General features: G+C 42.2%; 1 protein-coding gene across 2 annotated transcripts in view; it reads right to left on the reverse strand.

The window, feature by feature from the left end:
* C8B (complement C8 beta chain) overlaps window positions 1-9110 on the reverse strand; it is a 32167-nt gene extending 23057 nt beyond the window's left edge. Inside the window, exons 1-4 of one of the 2 annotated variants that reach the window (XM_024104883.3) lie at window positions 8849-9110; window positions 5204-5360; window positions 3576-3717; window positions 1690-1831 (exon numbers count right to left, since the gene is read on the reverse strand). In XM_024104883.3, the coding sequence (XP_023960651.2) occupies window positions 1690-1831; window positions 3576-3717; window positions 5204-5360; window positions 8849-8940 (533 nt within the window). In that variant the 5' untranslated portion in view covers window positions 8941-9110. The remainder of the gene's footprint in view (window positions 1-1689; window positions 1832-3575; window positions 3718-5203; window positions 5361-8848) is intronic. The other variant, XM_042851406.2, reaches the window with a different exon arrangement.
* Window positions 9111-21438: the final 12328 nt, after the last annotated feature.

Raw genomic sequence — 21438 nt, forward strand, 5'->3', positions numbered from 1 at the left:
AGATAAACAAGTTTTTCCCAGACAAAGGAATGTTTATTTACCTGCCTGCTTCCAAAGTCTAGCAAGCATTGTGTAAGTCAACACAAAGCAAGCTTCATTTGAAAGACAACAGGAAAAGCAAGTTGCCAGGAGAATGAGAAAGACAATATGGCATGAGCACGCTGAGAGCAAACAGCAGGGGAAAACAACTTTGTCTGAGGGTACACAGACATCACAGGGATACATTCCAAAGGTTTTCTGGAGCATAATGAAGAGGAAAGGAACCTAGGGATACTCCTGGCAGAGAGGAGTGAAAAATGAAAAACCTGGATCCTGATTGGACTGAAAATCAGCAATGTATGCAAAAGGGGTGAGGGTGAGAAAAATGCTTTAGCCAAAAGACTGTAGCTGGCTAACGGTATATTTAATCTCTTCCCAGCGTGTTATATTTTTGTTTTATTTGTAACCAGTTTTGTTTCCACTACCTTACTCAGTTGTGATGAAAAACTTCTCTTTGTTTTACCAGAAGTAGAATACAGTGCTGTAATATTAAATTAAGTGTGACTACTCGGTTTAATCAAACAAGCTGGTGTGTACACGGTCTCTCTGGAGATAGCAAATTTGGTAATCTCTGTGAGTGTCGAATGATGGGCTGGATACTCCAGGGGAATGTTCTTCCAGGGACTCGGGAACTTGGGTGCACCAAGTGTTATGTGCAAAGAAAAGTATGGTCCTGAGAAGTTTGTCTGGGGTGGCTAACAGACTGTGGTGACAGGGATCTCTCACCTAGTTTAGCATCAGCAAGTCTCTCTTTTGCTAAGGCAGAGGGGTAACAAGAACAGGAGTACAGACTAACACAGCTGCTACTCTGAAAGGGGTAACAAGGTCACCCATAGGTCTGGGTGCCCCGAGAAAGTGTCACAGTTTGGACACAGAATTTTGATTCAGGCCATTCTATAATATAATCATGATTCAATTGTTTTTTCAAATATCAACATCCCCACCCAGTGTTTTATTTCAGAGCCAGATTTTTAAATAGATGTTATCCCAGCCTCCTGGGCCCAGGCAAAATTTGTCATACGCACAGAGTAGTTATCAGGCCACATTCTGATCTCAATTACACCCATGTAAATCTGGAGTAACTCCTTTGACTTCAACCCAGAAAACAAAAAAAGTCCATGATTTCTCAGGTGTCCAATGGTTTAAATAACAATTATCTGTAGAGGTTTTAGAAGGTTTGTCGTTGTTCACTACCTACTCACCCAGTTTTGGCACAATCGGCACATTTCCAGAAGAAAATAAGTGCACACACTAGCCTACAAAGCAGCTCCCTTGACATGCCTACTGGCAAGCTAACTACCTATGCCATGTGGAGCATTACAACCAGACAATTCATTTAGCGTGTTCACTGCACACACTGATGTTTTTTTTGTCTCAGTGATCGTTATTTATTAAGGTTCTGATGAAAACCCTTTCAGGTCAATATGAATTCTTCCAGTGGGCTTTGGACCAGGACCCAAGACCTGTCAATTGTTACAACATTTACAGTTCAGTATTTAAGCAAGTCTGAGACTACATCAACATATTTTCCTTATCTGAAAAAGAAGTGCAGGGAACTTTAACCATTTCAGGTTACTATATGTCTCCATTCTCAAGAAGTCATTTAATTAAATTTGCTATGTTTGGTTTATTCAAAGGATGCCTACTTACCCTCTTGCCAGATTCTCTATTCCCCAGTATTGCTCCATCTTCTGGTTGCATTTTCTATACACCTTTTTACAGTTTTTTTCATCTGACTGATCCCCACAGTCATCATCTCCATTGCAAAGCAACCTCCGTGTAATGCATCTTCCTAAGAGGCAACATTGAAATTTCTTAATTAAAAAGTCCTTTATCATTTTTATTATTAAAAACTATAAAGCCACAGTCATCGCCCCATAAAGCTTATAAACTAAGAGATTACAACACGTTGATTAGAGCTGGTTGGAAAATATTTCCTCATCCCCCTAGAAATTTCTACTTTTCATTTTAAAAAAGTCTGAAAACTGCCAAAAAGTGTAAAATGGATACAAGCTGAAAAAAAAGTTAAGTTTGCTTGTTTTTCCCATGGAAAAATCAAACACTTTTGATTAGGGCAGAAATTTTCTGTAAAAACTTTTGTTTAGTCAAAAATCCAATTTTCTTTTGAAAAAAAAAAAAAAGTCCTTGGAAATTTTCCCACCGGCCTTAATAATAAATAATTATAATTATTTTCTTATGTAGATGATTGATTACAAGAACAAATAACTTGAAATTCTAATGAACAAATTTGGGACATTTTAAATGACAGGATTAATTAATAAGCAAGAGGAGCATACTGGTAACACATTCTTAATAAGGGAAATAATAGACATGAAGGCTGCGTGTCTCTCATGTCTTTTATTATTAGAATTGCTCTACAGAGACCTCAAAAGAATCAAGGCGGAAGGAACAATTTTGTTTTCTCATGCTGTGTTGTCCATCCATAATAAGATCCCTACAACTGAGATGTTAATGAATTATATAAAAATAATACCTCACTCTTATATGGCGCTTTTCATCAGTAGACCTTTAAATACTTCACAATCTTTGATGTATTTATTCTCACAACACTCTTGTGAGCTAGGGAAGTGCTATTATTCTCATTTTACCAAAGGGGAACTGAGGCACAGAGAGGCTAAACGTTTGGTTTGACCAAAAAAAAAAAAATTCAGTTTTTCATTTTGCCAAGAAAAAACAAATTATTGTTATTACCAGTCAGCCGAACAGAAAACTCAATTATACACCCAGCTCTTGTTATATTATTTCCCCTAATCTCTTTAGAGGGTACCACCAGGTCCTCCAATGTGATTGTGAAAAGAGAACTAATGAATGCTACAGAACAGTAATTTATATGGAGTAGGCAGAACTGTCACCGCTACAACAACAAATCCACATAAAGCTTTTCCCTTATGATCTCAGGCACGCGCCAAAATCATGGGCACATATTTTGCTGCCGCTATCTGACTTTTTGAACCAGTTTTATGTCAGCTTTTATTATCAAGACTATTTTTTAATTTCCTACTTTCCAAAACAACTGGATTTTAAAGGATGCTCAAGACTGGCAGACTGGAACTTGTCCTACATTCCAGTTAAAATCAGTCATTTGCAAATGTGATGTAAGTGCTGATATACTTTGGGCCTCCACCTGGCATACTTTTACTCAGGCACACCCCATAAAAAAGTTCTGTCATCAATTTCAACAGGAGCATAAGTGTCCCCTAGAATCATAGAATATTAGGGTTGGAAGAGACCTCAGGAGGTCATCTAGTCCAATCCCCTGCTCAAAGCAGGACCAACACCAACTAAATCATCCCAGTCAAGGCTTTGTCAAGTGGGCCTTAAAAACCTCTAAGGAAGGAGATTCCACCACCTTCCTAGGTAACCCAGTCCAGTGCTTCACCACCCTCCTAGTGAAATAGTTTTTCCTAATATCCAACCTAAACCTCCCCCACTGCAACTTGAGACCATTGCTCCTTGTTCTGTCATCTGCCACCACTGAGAACAGCCTAGCTCCAACCTCTAATTCAACTACTTACCTGTAATCGCACATACAAAGCCTTCACATCGAACTTTATTTCTGCAAGGACTGTTTGTAACACAAGCTTCTGTTTCTTTGTCAGAGTAGTCACACGGGTCTCCATTGAACTGAGAAGGCCGTTCCACCCGGGCAAATCTGTACTGTAATGACATAGAAAACATTTACTCACCTGTGTAGAATGCATGAATTTTATGGTTCCTAAATTAAAATACAAACTTCTTGTATTGAGACATATTTGCTATAGGAGTAACACCAAGAAAAATAGTAAATATGGCAGAATTTTGATTTTCTTGTAATGGAATTAATTTAAAAAATAATTTGGGGTAGTTTTCATTTTATTAAACAAGATTTTCTGCACTTAGTAGTGATGGAGTAAAAAAGGTTTTTAGTTTGTCATTAAGACAGATTTTGTTTAAATGGGACTAATCGCTCGGAGTGGGAAAGAATAAGGAAGGGTTCACTGGCATTTCCCTTCTTTCAATTAGAGCTGGTAATGACACCTCTTGTTATTCTCTGTACCTAGGGTGACCAGATGTCCCGATTTTATAGGGACAGTCCCTATATTTGAGGCTTTGTCTTCTATGGGTGCCTATAACCCCCCACCCCGTCCCGATTTTTCACACTTGCTCTCTGGTCACCCTATCTGTACCTGTGTACTTACTAAACCTTCCACACCATTATTGATATTTTCCTGACAACACCCCTGTGAGGTAATTCTCTGATCCATCCAATATATTATTATCCTTCTGCCCCTTTTCCATTTCCTAGACAAACTCATAACTGAGAGTCTTCACTCCTTACACAGCTGGAGCATCATTACTCCGACTGCAAAGGGCTGACGTGGGATAACCATTCTAAGAAGCGGTCCTGTGCACCGTTTAAAACAATGGGATTTTTGACATTGACTTCATTAGGAACAGGATCTTAATTTGAAGACGTTCCATATCTAGAAAATGCTCAATGGCAGGTAATGAAAAGGGTCTCCCAGCCCTATGAGGTGTTGTGTGCCCTCAATTCCCATTCAAATCCAGAGTTGCTGAGAGTGCTTAGCAACTTACAGGAGTCCTGCAGACACTGGCCCTATGTGTGAATGCTCCTGCCAAAGGACTATTTTACATTTTATACAAGACAGGGAAAATTAACGGCCTGTTCCTACGCTCTCTTACCGCAGCAAATTTCCATGGAAGTCAATGGGAGCTATGTTTAGATCAAGAATTGCGAGATTGAGCTGATAAAGGTGAACCAGAATTCCAAAGCAAAGGGTTGCAAGCCCCCCATGTCCCAATAAAAAGAAGAGTTACTTGCCGGGAACTCTGACATGAAATTCATCCCTGTGCAAGGAAGCCTAGCACAAGGCTTAGACATGCACTTTAGCCCCAGGAGGTCTTTTGTGACGCTTCAGAGGTATGTAGATCTTGTGCTGGACCCTGGATGCCTTGAATGGGGTGAATTTCATATCAAACTGCATTGCCTGTGCAGATTCTCCCTGCAGGAGATGTGAGGAGCCACAGGCCAGAAAAAGTGACTCCATCACCAAGTCTTTGCAGAGGCAATATTATGAAAGACCGTCTTGCCTTTTATTCTCTCGTATTTCTTATGCTTCATATTAAGATCATAGATACTCACTCTTTTCTTTTGACAGGGATCACAGGTGCTCCATGGTGACCAGCTGGAAAGCACACAATCAATCGGCTGCGGAGGGTTGCTTACTGATCGGGTCCATCTGCCTTTGCCTAGGCTCATGTTGATTCCATTTAGCTGAAGAAGAGGTTCCCTTTCACCACTACATATTCACAATGAATAAGAACTTGAGTGTGTAGGATTGCAAAGCTAGGCGAACGAAACAGAGGCTGTGTGTGTGCGCATCTCTCTCTCTCTCTCCACACACTAAAACAATCCCTTTGTTGTGCTCTGCTAAAATCTTTCATGCAAAATAAAGAGTTGGCTACCGATCTCACACTGGATGTGCAACTGTGCGGCTCCTGATTTACACTGTTATAACTGAGAGCAGAATCAGGACCGTAATGTTTTAATTTGAGTGTCAAAGGCTACGGTATTATTTAAGTGTAAAACATCACATGCCCATCACCACGGTCTCAAACAAGGTCATTAATGATACAATCACAACTTGACAAAAATCCTGCAGCTGGATCGTAACTGTAAACACCATGGACTTTCCTAAAGAATCAGCAAAAATTGATTTTGTAGCAGACTTGTTTATCTAAAGGCCAGACAAAATTCCACTGGAAACTGCATGGATCACTTAAAGCAATGGGAGTGCCTGTTGCTGATGGTCCTTCGAGCAGCTTTTACTGTACCTTCCATTTCTGGGAAATGTTGTATTATTTTTAGCAAAAATATGTGTGTCTCAGTTTCCCCACTCACTTTTATATTGTTAACCATTGGGTGTGAATGGGTTAGTTTCTTTCCTGGGACAGAAGAATTGGAAATGCAGTGACTGGGTGGGAGTCAAGTAGGCAGGTCAATGTGGGTAAGAATATGTCACCATATCAACAGAGTTACCTTGAAGATACAATAGAAGACCACTGACCAGGCATTAACTTTTAAAGGCTGCCAGCCCAGAGGGGCAGAACATGAAATGGTGTGACTGGGGCTTGAAACCAAAGAACTGAGGTGTGAGCAGATTGCAGTGAGAATCCTGCTGTCCAGGGCTAGCTGGTGAGGCCAGAGGGGTGCGTGTGTCAGTCCTGGACATTTGGGCATGAGAGAGAGTTTGGGCTGCCAGCCTGCACATGCACGTCAGCTTTGCTTTTCCATTCTACCCTGAGGACATGAATTACTGAATTCCAGTTGTCTAATAAAAGGTGTCTTGTTAGGAACCATCTGTCCCGAGTCACAGCAAACATCTGCTGGTTGCACAGCTCCCAAGAGGGCAAGTCTCCAACAGGGGCCAAGCTCTTTAAGACCTGTTGAAGAAGTCATGATGAGAAACAAAGCGCTGAAGTCTGCGACCCAGTCAAAAGTGGAGGTCCAGGGCCTAGCACGAAGAAGGGTATACTCCCAAAAAGTCTACGTTAAGGTCAGAGACTTGGCATGCCTTGTGGATCCAAGACACCTATTAATAGCAAACTAAAAATCCCTGCCTTTCTATCAGTAATTTGAAAGTCTCAAAGGCATCTGTACATTTATTCTCACCAGTGACTTTAATTACAAAACAGATTAAATGAATTCATTTTACCAGGGGTTAATCAAAGAGTCAGTCAACCAAGATGACGATTTAGATAAATAATGGAGAATATTTATAGTTGCCGGTGGTGATTTGTTAAAAATTCCAATCACTTCTCTTGGAGAGGTGCTGAGACAAACTCTGCTCATTGTGATACTGCTGTGAATCCCACGCAGTTCCATTGACTTCACTACACTGGCTTGACACTGGTGTCTCTGAGAGTAGAATTTTACCCATACAGCATAAATCTTTGAAGAGTGGTTTTAAACTAATACCTATAGCCAAGGTGTGACGAGGTTGGGACTCACCACCTGGCACCTCCTACTGGTTGTCTGGGGGAATAAGCTCTGTCCAGTGGAGTGCCCCCTCCTGGTGGTGTCCCGTCTGTTGTCTCGCCCTCGGTTGGCGTGTCCAGACCCGCGTTGCTCCCAAGCTCGCTGCGTCCTCTTCGAGCCACTGCCCTCCAGCAGTGCCCCTTAGTCCATCCTCACCCCCTTCCGGGGGTGGGGGGGGATCAATCAGCTGCCTCTCTGCGTCCTAGCTGATGTGGCCAACTGCACCCTCAAAGTCCCTCCCCTCTTGGCAGGGGGTTGATGCAGCTCTAGATGGCCGCTCCATCGGCCGGGTGCAAGGCAAGGGGGAAAGGGGGAGGACGGACCCAAGCCCGCCCACTACTCTGGGTCCCAACCCAGGGACCCTCTAGTGGCAGCCGTCCTGCCCTCCTTCTCTCCCTCCGTCTGTCCACGTCCCTGGGCCGCTTCTCCTTCGGCCCCTAGCACCGGCTAGGCCCTTCCCTTCAGGGCCTGCAGCCTGACAGACTCCGGGCTGGAGTTACCTTCTGCTCCCCCAGGCCTGCCCAGCACTGCACTGTCCCGGGTGCTAGTCTCCCAGCCTGGAGACAGACCTTCCCCTGTCAAAGGCCTGGGACAGACTGCCTGCTCCTGTCTTGAGCAGCCTTCTTATAGGGCTGAGCCTGGCCCTGATTGGCTCCCTCCAATCTGGGCCCTGATTGTCTCTCTATAAGGCCTTCCCTGATTGGCTCCCTATCTGCGCAGGCCCACTGGCCTGCTATAGCCCACATTCAGGGAGTGGGGCAGCTGCCCAACTACACAAGGGTACACTGCACTTTCTTAACCATGGATTAAAAGAATGTGCATATTTTTTAAAGAATATTGCAAAGGACTTTTAATTCTAAAACTTAGAGCTCAATTTTGTCTTGAAGGCCTAAGCCCTTATTTGGGGTTGATTGACAACTGCCCCCCCACCCCCACCTACACAATAGTTCCAGGAGCTCCCAGGGAGCACAGTAATTCTATCCTCTCTCCTAGGCTTTTCTATTTCCTGCAGAGCTTACCAATGCCGTTCCCTAAAGGCCAGAGGTGGTTGGGGGTCCTGATGTTAGACGCCTCCTCCTCACAACCCACCATCAATAAGCAAATTGCCCCATCAGTGCCCCCAGCCTCCACCAGCACAAGGAATGCAAAAAAATGTAAGCTATGAGCGTAGACCCTCCTGTATAGCAGATTGTTCTTAATATTGTGCATTCAATATTATATGTAAAAAAGGAAGTGGGGAAAATGATCAGCCAACTATGTAGTCCAAGTGTTGGGTTTTGTTTATATGAAATGAGGACCAAAGGGTATTAGACCAGTTGAGAAATTTAGGATCATAGTAGCTAGGTAAAGGAAAGACATCTTGTATGATCCAGTACTCCCTCCCCGAGAAAGTACCAATTCTAGTCAGATAGTAGAAGAGCTTTCAAATATTAGCCTAAATTAATTTTCTTTTGACCCCTAAATCAAGCTGAACTCTAATAATCCCTTGTGAGGTACACACAGTAAGTAACTGCACTGCAAACAGATTTTCACTTCATAAGATTTATCAGACTGGATTACTTTTTTCAAGCCAGTCACTTCATAGTATGCTCATTTTAAAACAGTGCCTTTTCTTACTTCAGTAGAAACTCCAAAATAGCTTCAGACGACATTCCGTATTCACCACGAAAGGAAAAGCAGACGGTCAGTGTTACATTTCATTATCTATCATGTCATTGCATAGATATTTATTTAAGAACATTCACTTACCTAAAGCAATGCACAGTTAGGAAGCCCAGTACTGCACAAAACAGGAACAGTTTCACTGGGTACAAGAGAAGTATAGTATGCGATATACTCATGATTCTAAGGTCCTATCAGCAAATATCACTGGCAGCCCTAAACCACCAGAACTCCAGTTCAGCCTTCTATGGGATCTGAAAGTGGTTCAAGCAGCAAAGAGTAAATTAGCCGATCTTTTGTTTACCATAGCAGAAAAACTATGACCCACCTCCTGACAAATTCACATGACAACCTTTATAGTTGCTAGCACACAGGAAGTTCTGAAAACTCTGTTGGAGGATGTCAGAGAAAATAAAAATCAGCTTAGGAGCTATTTACATTTCCCCTTCATTTGTTATAAGAACAGGAGTAATAGGGCATCTTAGAGACTAACACATTTATTTGAGCATAAGCTTTGTTATGTTTCCTTAAGGCATTGCTGAAAAAATAAATATTTCACCAATAAAGTCACATATTTAAATCTTGGCTCAGAAAACAGTCAACGGGAAGTGACACGCGAGTTAAAAATCAGGGGACTAGGAGAAGGGATGATTGGAAAAAGACTTAAACCCCAACCTATCTGTTTGTTGTTGCAAAGGAATGAGAGAGACAAAGCATGGACAGGTTTCTGCTTAATTCTGCAGTGAAACTTTCCATTCCATAGACAACAGGCAAGTTCCTGAGAGGTGTGGACACCTCACTGGAAGTTAGAAGTGTTTGGCCCTGCTTCAGGTTTGCACCCAGGCTACTTGCTGAGTAAGGATTGCAGCATCCGACCCAATTATCATGCCTTTCTAAAGCAGAGCCTCTAGTTCTATGGAGATTGGCTCAGATAACTATAGGGGTCCCTTCTAGCCTTAAAAGTTATAGAATAGAATATCAGGGTTGGAAGGGACCTCAGGAGGTCATCTAGTCCACCCCTCTGCTCAAAGCAGGACCAATCCCCAGACAGATTTTTGCCCTAGATCCCTAAGTGGACCCCTCAAGGATTGAACTCACAACCCTGGCCAATGCTCAAACCACTGAGCTATCCGCCCCCCCGAATCATCTGGTATTAAATGTCAGGTTACATGGAACTTGCCTTTTTCCTCATGATTTCTAAGGTTTTACAATGGCTAGGCAAGAAGTGATCTGGGGATTGTATTTATTATGCATAATGGGTTTCCTTTTACTCTTACCGTGCTCTCCCACCTCTCTTTCCCCCCTTGTGTAGACTGGGCTCTCTGGGGCAGGGATGGTCTTATTTATGTGTTTGCATAGCACCTCAGTTGACAGCATTGCTGGTTCTCTTTGTTTATGTTTGGTGGCCATCTGGGTGGAATTTAAAGATGCCCTGGGATTCTCAGAAAATATGGGAATGGCCCCATGGTCCTGGTGAACATCCCCTCTCTTAATAAAATAGATCCCAGTGCTGAAGGGATGGATCCTTCTAGGCACTGCTGAACTCCACCTAAGAAGTACTGAGCACCCTCAATTCGCGCCGATTTCAAAACAGAGTTCAGGGTGCTCAATAACTTGCAGATTTGGTTCCTAAGGCGGCAAGTGAGCGACGTCTGTGTGCAAAACGGCTGTTGTAGAGGCCTACATAGTCACTTTGGTACTTCATCTGGGAGCACAATGTAGTAAAATCTCATTCTGTGGGCAAGTTAGTGATAGAAAAGTAAGGGAGGCATCATTTAAGTCATTTGAGTTGTAAAAATCTACAGAATCATAATTTCAATGGTTTTACCATCTGTGGCATGAAAGGAGGAAAATGCTGGCCACCAGCTTTAGGTCCTCTGGTTGGTGGAGATTTTGATAATATACCATCAGAAATGGGTGAAGAGTTGGGTATCATTCGAAAGCCCTTTCTCCCACGGACATGATGGTACCAAATGAGAGACGCCTAGAACAATTATATAGATATATATTCAAAAAAAATATTTACAAATCAACTTTTTTAATGATACTTTAACACAGGGATGCATGTCTGACATAAAAAAAGACACTGATATTTGGTAATCCTAAAGAAGTTAGCCTTCACATGTAGGACTGAAAACGTTTATTCATCAAGTCATCTCCTTCCAGGGTGCCACTGCTAGACACATTGTCACACTCTTCCTCCTCCATGCCGCACTTGCACATCTCTGTACAAGGCAGGCTGCTAGGCGAATATTTGCCGGTTGCTGAGCATCTGGTCTTTCCACATGAGCATTTGATTACCTGAAGGACTGATTCAGGAGCGCATGGTATTTCACATGTAATTGGTGTGATCAGTCCACCCTCCAAGACCCATCCATACCTGATAGGGGAGGGTAGTTTTGGATGCACTCGAGCATCCTGGAGCCATTCCACTGCTTGATAATTTACCCTCTTGCTAGAAGGTATACATGCATTTCTTGTCAGTGGCAATTTTTCTCTGTTTGTCTGCTTCTTGGAAAATGTAGCTCTGCAAGTGTCCTAATGTTGGTCTTCAAATGGTAAACTCAGTGTATGAACACCTCCAGTGCAATTATGACCAAATCATTGTCTATCTCAACCATTCCAAGCACTTTCAGAGCAAGGAGAGAGTCTTCAGAGGTGGACTCAAATGCCTTCCAGTAAAATAATTTGATCTTTCCAGCCAATCTTCCAGTAGTGTCACATCCTGACAGGATGTGGAAACTTTGCAATGCGGTGACTTTTAATGGTCTAAGTGATAAGAACACATCTCTGCGGGATATACAGCGATTCTGTTCCCCAGCAGCAGTCACAAAAATGGAATCTTGTGGAAGTCTGAGGTAACGTCTCACAGAGAGCGCTAGAACATCTGTGTCTTGTGCAAAAATCCAGAGTTCAGTAGAAACTCTCTCTCTGTGGCATTGACGGCATGCAACATAACTTTAGTGCAAACCTCCACATGGGAACTATAAAGAAACTCCACTGAACAGTGCAAGGCAGCAGCTTTATTACACCAGGCGATGCCAAAATTCTTCAAGCAATTCTTCACATGCAGTACAATTTTTTCAGGTTTGGTATCAGCTATGGATCCCTGAAACATCCATCTACTGCAGGACAAAATGGTTCTCCATAAAAATTTAGCAGCTGCAAATGGAATCTTCAAATTGCTGTTGACATCAGCGCTTTCTTTTGATAGTGCCACGTCTTTTGCCGCTTTTAAGGATATGTGCTGTGATTCATTTCTGCAGATAGGATTGCTAAAAACTATCCATATCCCACAGTTCATTTTCAATATGTGTGACTGACTGGGCCGTGGGTGGTCAAGCCTAGTGGTTGAAACATGAGTTTGGCCTACTGCTTAGAGATGGGTCCAGAGGGACAGAGTCCATGAATGAGCCAAGGGTCAGCACTGAAGGCACAGGAACTGAATGCTAGAGTCAGAGGGTAACCAGAGTTGTGGGTCAGAGGTGGAGCCAAGGATCAGTCCTGGAGGAACAGAAGCTGAATGCTGGAGCTGGAGAGTAACCAGAGTCATAGGCCAAACAATCGAATCCAGAACTCAGACGCCAGAGAGGAACAGGGGCTGGCACCAGAGCGGAAGGTAGGTGGAGTAGGAGCAGGTTTGGAAACAAGGATGGGAACCAGGCAGGAGCATGGACTGGAAGCAGATTGGAGCTGGGCAGATGCTGGGATTAGAAGCAGGAGCAGGCAAGAACAGATGCGAGCATGGTACACATTGAGCTGCCACTGATCTGCTGTGGGTGCCGGACTCAGAAGCAGGGCTGCTAAACCAGCAACCAATCAGATGCTGTGGCTACTCTGTCAGTTCCAAGGCAGTGCCAGTAGGTTCCCTGGTTACCCAGCAGCGAAGTTAGTCAGGGAGCAGGCCGGCAGCTGGTTCTAGCTGGTCCGGCCCCTGACAAGTGCTTTAAAAGCCTTTCTGCTAAGCATGTGTTCCTTTTCAATCCCATTCAAAGCAGGCATTTCTCTGTACTTAGCCTTTGCGTCAGCCATCACCACCACTTTTCCATCCATTAGAGCCTCTGCGAGGCAATTTATGAACTCCAGCTGAGTTGCACAGTTTTCAGTAGTAAAACCTGTATTTGTTTCTGTTACTTTTACCTTTTGCCGCAACATATGACATATATTTTTGATGTAGCACTCAATAGAATACACAATGTCATAAGCGTGGGTGACTTTTGGGTCAGTAAACCCACTTTCCAAGCAACGTTCTCACTAAGAATGACTGCTTCATACAGTTTCTCACCTTCTCACGTTGAAACTGTGCTTGATGCATGCCTTCAGGCTTCCAGCATATCACAGAAGCAGATGTTCTTTTCAAAACACATGTCATGAGCCCTACCCTAAGGCGAGTCTCGCACTTGTCCCAACATCTTCAACTTTTTCCTGATGCTTGATTTACGTTCTCTCCAACCTTGCCAAATTCAGCTAATGGATTCACTTCTTATAGCATGTAAATTGCCACCAAGCATTGTGTTTAACCAGACCCTCTGTGATGGTATTCACCAAAGATTCAACTACTAGTCCTTTACCCACTGATGTCTAAAAATGATCCAGACCAAAGTGAAAACAAGGATTTTGTAATAAATTACTTTGGGATTGCAATGAGTTATGTTATGTAATGTAATGTATGTTATGGACCTGTGTGCATACCACTTGCGGATGGATTCCAGTAAATTTCTGGCTGGATGTTCATGTCTTAACGGTGCCTCATTACAGCTATTTTGGCATAATAAACAAAGATGATAATCAATAAACTGCTTTTTTGCCGATGATGGCAAATCAACTTGGAGCACTCCTTCCATTTACAGAAATCTGTATCAGGTATTCTGTTCTGCGCATTAACTGAGATAACACAGTACTGTCAGTTGAGAGCCTTTTGTGAGGGCTGCATGTTTGACATGTCTGTGTCAAAGTATAATTAAAAACATTGATTTCTAAATATTTTCTCAAATATATAGCTACATAATTGTCCCAGGAGTCTCATGTTTGGTACCACTGTGTTTGTGAGAGAAAGGGCTTTTGAATGAGGCTCAACATGACCCATTTCTGATGAGACTGTGTTGGCAACATTTCCACCAAGTGGAGGACCTACAGTTGGGGGTGGGGTGAGGTAGCAAGTGCCCCCCACTATGCTGCAGAGGGTGACACCATTGACATTAGGATTCTGTAGATTATTACAAATCACACGATACCTCTTACCTTTCTATCAATAACTTGCCCACTGAATTATACGTGCTCTCAGACAAACTGGCATAAACTACAATAAATGGTCAAGGAGGAGGAATGATCTGGTGATTCGGGTGCTGGATGGGGAACTCAGGCTAGGTCTACACTACCCGCCTGAATCGGCGGGTAGAAATCGACCTCTCGGGGATCGATTTATCGCGTCCCGTTGGGATGCGACAATCGATCCCTGAATCGACGCTCTTACTCCACCAGCGGAGGTGGGAGTAAGCGCCGTCGACAGGAAGCCGCAGAGGTCGATTTTGCCGCCGTCCTCACAGCGGGGTAAGTCGGCTGCGATACGTCGAATTCAGCTACGCTATTCACGTAGCTGAATTTGCGTATCTTAAATCGACTCCCCCCTGTAGTGTAGATGTAGCCTCAGGAGATCTCGGTTCAATGCCTTGCTCTGCCATAGGCTTCTTGGGAGACCTGAGACAAGACCCAGAGGGCCAGATTTTCCTATGCACTCTACAGCTCTAGTGTAAGCATCAACGTTAATGGCAGACTTACTTCAGCTCCCATTTTGGTGCCTAAATGGGAGCTTATTGTCTATTGTAAGCTCTTTAAAACAGACAGTGCATATGTACACATAAGGCACACCCAGGGCACAAGGGGGGCCCTGATCTTGGTTTGGGCTTCTAGGCATTATTGTCATACAAATACTAAATAATATTGGTAAAGTGCTTTGGCTCGTCTGTCAATGAAAGGTGTCCGATAAAAATTAAGCACATCAATTCTAACAATATAAACCATAGTTAAAACTAAAATACAGCCTCAGTTTAGTGGACTGGTCAAGAATTATTCCTTTTCTTTTGGTTCTCCAGTTACTTATAATTATATTATTCAGCCGTGCATCTGAAGCAATCAGCTTCTGCATCTTTAGAGCAAAGCAGCTTAAGGTTAATGATTTAACACAGAACAAGCAAAATGTCAATTGATGCTTTATGGGAAATGCTCATGAAAATCTGTGGTTATATGTTAGCCACTTTTTAACCTAATATCACTGAGCATGGAGACAATGATTAACTGCTCTTTCATCTCTATACATGGAGGACAAACGATTAGGAAAGATGGTCTGGGCTGTTCAAAGTTTTATATCTGCTTCAAATTATGCTGTCTCAATATAAAACAATGTTGTGTCTATCAGATGCAGCTGACTCAACCTTTGACACGATCGATTTGGTTGTTAATCATTGGTGCACAGATAAACCCCATTTACAGGAAAGACCTCTCGGTGTGGGGATCTGTGTCAGGGAAGGCAGAATACCGTTTAGCAATAACCATACCAGAGCCAAGACATAAGGCATGCAATGTATACTTTAAAACCAACAATTGAGTGCAGAGTGATCTGCACGTTAACCACATTTGAGTTACTGGATTAACAGATAGAGGGGGTGGTATTAATCAGAAAGAGACAGAGGTACCCACGTGCTGGCATTCGCCATACACCACCACATTTTCCGAAGTGGACTTCAAAGCAAAATCAGGCACATACAATAAGAGATGGGCCTAAAATGCAAAATTCAGAGCTGGATCCTCTACATTTCAACTCCCCAAGTGACACCCCATTTCTTGCAGTGTGTTGGTGGGAATGTTACCTTCTAGCCATTTCCCACTTCCTGACTGTACTATTTTTGCAGTGTTGTTCCCTTCTGCACCACAGAAGATTTAGACAACAGTTAGCTGCCTATCTGTGTTTTAAGTCTCTGAGCATTTAACTCTGACAAAGTTGTAAGTTAATGGATGTAGATTTTGGTGCATCTACAAATGGAAACTCACTCCTGTCCACTTACTTCACCAATGCCTTCATTAACCTCAGCGTCTGAGGTTTCATGATGCTTGCAACCAATTCTTTGAGTTTGTAGAGTTCCCAAAACTAGTATGAGTAATTTAAACCCATAATTTTATCCAAAGGTGGGTCCATTTTTTAAATTGGCATGTTTTCCTAGCTAAAGAAAGAGCTGTGATATGTATTAGGGATAAAAGAGTCTTCCTTCCACAGGCTGGCACTAACTGAAATCAGCCCATGGAATGGATACGGTGGTTCCTCATTACCACTCTTTACTACACCTTTCACCCTCTTCTACAGGAGCAGAATAAAAAAAACCCACAGTAATATTTGATATTAATGGGGGAGTTTTGTCATTGATTTCAGTGGCTCTAGGATTGAGCCATGAGAACTTTCAAACCCATGATGTTCAAATGGGTTTGAAATTAGATGAAATTCATCCCTATTTTGAATCCAACACTGATTATCTCCAGCACTGGAAACCACACTCTAGTGCATCAGTCACAAGTCTTTGTTCTTTACAGCAAGATTTACCTTCTATTACGATGCACATATGAACATAAATACTTTAAAGATAATGGGTTCAACTCTCTCTCTCTCCAGACACACACAGGGAGAAAGCTGAGAGTCTCACAATCTCATGACTCCAGGAATTGGGGCTTGAAGAAAACCACCAAATTGAATCATTTCCCATATAGTTGCCTATGGAACAGGCCTCTGACTGAGGCCACTGCTTAGTCTGCCTATTGTCCAAGGGATAAAAAGATTCCCCAAAGTTGTTCAGTTTGACGGATCTTGGGTCATATAAAATCTTAAAGTGTTGGGAATCCCAGGTGTTCCTCAGACTCTGGGCTTCTGATTTTTTTAGTGGGCCCAAATACTAAGAAAAGGGTTTTTTTTCTTGCCATCAACGAAGCCCACCAATTAGCCCTAGTTTTTTCTTGCCCTTTACTTTCATGGATGTCTCTGAGTCTGAATGAACACTGATTTCCTCCTTCCTTAACCTGGTATTGTTTCCTTTAAATTGGCTGTGATTTCCTTGCCTTGCTGGTAAGGGGTGCTCTGACAAATACAGATGGTACCTAGAGGGCTATGAAATGGGACTGAAAAGATAGCAAATAATATCAGATATTTAAAGATACTTTAAAAATTCTTCTCTTGCTGAAAACTACTTAAAGAGAGCCTTTTAAGTCTATTATTCTTTTTGAGAGTTCTCAGGCCCTGATAAGATTTTAGGCTTGATAGATGAACCACAAGGCAAACAGTTCAATTGAGATAAGACTATTTAGAGCTGTAAAAACTAATAGGTGGACAGTCGTTTCACTAATGGACCTGATATTCCCTGTCTCCAGTAGGATGATTTCAGAAAGAGATAGGTTTTGTTACTAGTAATCAGGGAATCGTATCAGGCTATCTCCCCATATTTCTCATTGTCAGGTTGCTACATGCGGAGATGTATAATTCAGTTTCCACACACCTTCTGACAGCAACCACAAGAAGGAAAAAAAATACCTTTTTATCTTCTGAGCCAAGCCTTTTATTTATCCTAGTAAAGGACTGCACAAGGAGTAAGTTATTTATGAGACTTACTCCTTTTGCAGTCCTTTATACTTGAGTGCAGGGGACTGGCCTAGAAGACTTCTCCGAGTCCCTTCCAGTTCTACACTTCTATGATTCTATACAGAGCCTGATCATGCAAATCCTTAATCGCACTTGAGTAAGTCCTACTTAAATAAGGTCTACTCTTGGCCAGGTTTGTAGGACTGGCCCTACAATCAGGAAATCTGTACTGGTGATATAAGAAAGCAATACCAAACCATGGCCAAAGTCCTTCACTGAGCTTCATGCAGAGCCCCATGGATTTTAATGGGGCTCTATGAGGGCATCATCTCCATGATGAACCCAAATATTCTGCAGAGCAGGTAGTGTAGTGATGCCAGAAGGTTCAATACAAATACTTGTGAAAAACAGTATCCGTGAACGGAGAGTCACAAATGACCCAGGCTCAGAGATTCGTTCCAGAGATTTCTTCCAAACATTCCATTTGCTGGTAGCCAAAGAGACTTTTATTTGGTCATTTACCCTGACATGTTTAGCATTTTGGTGGAAAGAAAGAGTTACACAAAATGGATTCAAATCTGCTCCATGGCTACTTGAGAGCAGGCATTCTCACTCGCTCCTTTCTGATGACGTTCTTCTAATTGCTAATGTCGTTTGCTAGAAAAGTAATACATATGAAATTGAATTACTTCATAAAGGACATAAGCCATGCAAAAAAAAAAAAAAAAGATAGTTCAGGAAGAGGACTTGCATGAGAAGCTATGTCTTAGCATAGGAAAAAGAAGCAAATATCTTTAGCAACTGTTATCATACTATGGTGGTGAAGATTCCATTGTATGAAATCACCATGACTATTATAATGCAGTAAAGGTAAAACCATGAATTCCAATCTACCTTATCAATTGCTTTATAAGAATTCATTGACATGGAAAGAGAAATCTGCCAGAACCTTGAGCCTATGTGATTTTACTGCCTGAGCCTCAAGCCTTCTGCCAGTGACACTCTGACTGCTGCCTGGATCGTGTCCTTAATTAGCACCTGTCAAATGAATATAATTTCCTTATCATTTTATATAACATATCCAAACGTATATCTTGGGCTATACTCACATTCTGTTAGTGCTCCACCTAGCCCAGATTATAATGTTAGCATTATGCATTGAGTTACTGCAATAAGAATCAGATTTGTTTATGATATTTTCCCTTTTTGGTAATCTTGCCATACAAGTCATGCTCTTCCAGCTTCATAAAGGGCTTTGAGATCCTTAGAATTTAAGGTACTAGAAAAGTGCAAAAAATTATATTATTTCTCACTATATTAACATAACTAGTTACTTAGTTGTATATCAGTTCTTCCTTTGACATGCTGGCTGTGATAAGGTGCATTGTATTTTATTTCTTAATGAACTCTGCTTCAAGCCTTTATACTGTTGTTATATTTTGCAGATTACCTCTTCAGTCTTTTACTTCACCATAAAACTGTAACTGCACCGTTGCTACCACAGAGTCTCTTTCCATTTGTGATGCGTGCTATAGGACTGCTCATCACCCCTAGCCCACATTGGAGTTTTATAATTAAAAATTTCCTTGTCTTCTTCCATTAAGTGTTTGCATCTTGTACAGAACTATGTCAATAGGATGCTTTCAAGTACCTGTATCTCTGAGCAGATTTCTCCTCTCTTGAGGACTTTGTGTTGATTGCCAGGAATCCAACCAATCACTATTCGAAATCCCCTAATAATACATGCACAACCTAGGTCTTTCTCCTGGGATAATTTCTCTCTTCCAATCCTGAACAAATTCTTCATTCCACCTCTGAGGGTTTGTTTCCTATACTGTACTTCTGGTTTTGCCGGTTTTATTTTTGATTCTTTCCCCTGTGGTTTATTTTTGTACCCTTTAAATGGAAATTCTCCTCCTACATATTAACTTTAGACTTCTGGAGTCCTTGAGCCTTTGAAAGAATAATTTTAAGACTTTATTGGCTTGTTGGTGTTATTATTTGATATTTATTGTGTGATGCCTAGAGACTCCGATTAGGATTGGGTTTCCATTGTGCTACACAACACACATATAATGAAAGACATCCCTTGCCCCAAGGATCTTGCAATCTAAGCAAAGAAGGAAGCATATCACCTTATTTGATCTGTGAAGACTGAGACTGGCACATGAAAAAGGGCCATAAACCTGTGTTATTGCATGTGGTCAGACTAGATGATCCAAACGATCCATTCGGGCCTCAAAAATCTATGAAGTCACAGGTTTAAAGTGCAAATGTTGGACCGAATTCTGCTCCCACTTACAGCTCTGCAAAACAACTGAAGTAAACAGAGTTTCATGAATATAAGTGAGACAAGAATTTGGTCTCTGATGTAAAAAGTTAGGCAGTCACATAAAATTAAGCCAATACATATCTTTATTATTGCATTTAAACTGTCAGAACCTAAATTTTACTGCATTTCGCAAGTTTTTATAAACATATATACTAATATATATAACGAATATAATACTAATATTCATCTAATATTTAAATACATTGACTGTTATAATTAGATTAGCGTTTGCATGCATTTACTATAGGAACATGGGTTGGGATTAAACTCTTATCAAACAGTATGCATCCATGTAAGCAATTAATGGCTCAGTATAATCTGTAGGAAGATGGACCACTTCTTTTTTGTTGTTTTCTTTTGGAGGAGAGGAGGCTGCATCAAAACAAGATTTTTTTTTCTGCTTACATTTCCCTCCCACATCTTGTATATTTTGGCATCACTCACTGGACAAAACATGTCCGTTATTCTCCATACGCAGCTCCCGTTACCTTCAATTGTGGTGCTCAGCAGTTAAGAAACTCAGGCCAATTTTATTCTGCTGCAAAAATATGGACTTAAGAACATAAGAATGGCCATACTGGGTCAGACCACAGATCCATGTAGCCCTATATCCTGTCTTCCGACAGTGGCCAATGCCAGGTGCCCCACAGGGAATGAACAGAACAGGTAATCAGCAAGTGATCCATCCACTGTCGCCCATTCCCAGCTTCTGGCAAACAGAGGCTAGGGCAGTGTTTTCTCAAACTGGGGTCACTGCTTGTGTAGGAAAAGCCCCTGACGGGCCAGGCTGGTTTGTTTACCTGCCCTGTCCGCAGGTCCGGCCGATCGCGGCTCCCACTGGCCGCAGTTTGATGCTCTGGGCCAATGGGAGCTGCTGGAAGCGGCGCGGGCCGAGGGACGTACTGGCCATCGCTTCCAGCAGCTCCCATTGGCCTGCAGCAGCGAACCGCAGCCAGTGGGAGCCATGATCAGCTGGACCTGCGGACGGGGCAGGTAAACAAACCGGCCCGGCCCGCCAGGGGCTCTCCGTACACAAGCGGCGACCCCAGTTTGAGAAACACTGGGCTAGGGACACCATCCCGGCCAATAGCCAATGATGGACCTATCCTCCATGAATTTATCTAGTTAACCTGTTATAGTCTTGGCCTTCACAACATCCCCGTGGCAAGGAGTTCCACAGGTTGATTTGGGGCCTCAATACAACAAGGCATCCGGACGTATATATAACTTTAAGCATGTGAAAAGTTCCACTGAAATAAATGAGGCTACTCAATTGCTTAAAATTACACACATGCTTAAGTGCCTTTGGGCACCTCCTTTTGAAAATGTCGGCCACAAAGTCAAACTTTTACTTTCATTATAGGGCTTTTGCCTAACCTAAGAGTTGTCATGATTACATGATTTATCTGAAGGGTGAAATTTAAGCAGGATGATGATTCACAACTTCTCTAATCATGAACCAACTTCTGCTTGAGATGGTCTTATACACCATGGTTTTCCTCATATGATCATATATTTGATTAGTTGTGAGATATGGGCCACTATTTTAAAAAATGACTAGTGTTTTTGGGTGTCTACCTTAAGAAACGCCAAAAGGGGACTAATTTTCAGAGGGCAGGTCCTCAACACTTCTGGGTACAAGGTACGCTTAAGGTGGCTCAGGTTGGGCATCCCCAGAAAAATCCCTAGTCTTAGATAAGCTTGTCCATGGCAAATTGTACTCAAGAG

Source organism: Chrysemys picta, chromosome 8, assembly GCF_011386835.1.
Source record: "Chrysemys picta bellii isolate R12L10 chromosome 8, ASM1138683v2, whole genome shotgun sequence".
Lineage (NCBI taxonomy): Eukaryota > Metazoa > Chordata > Testudines > Emydidae > Chrysemys > Chrysemys picta.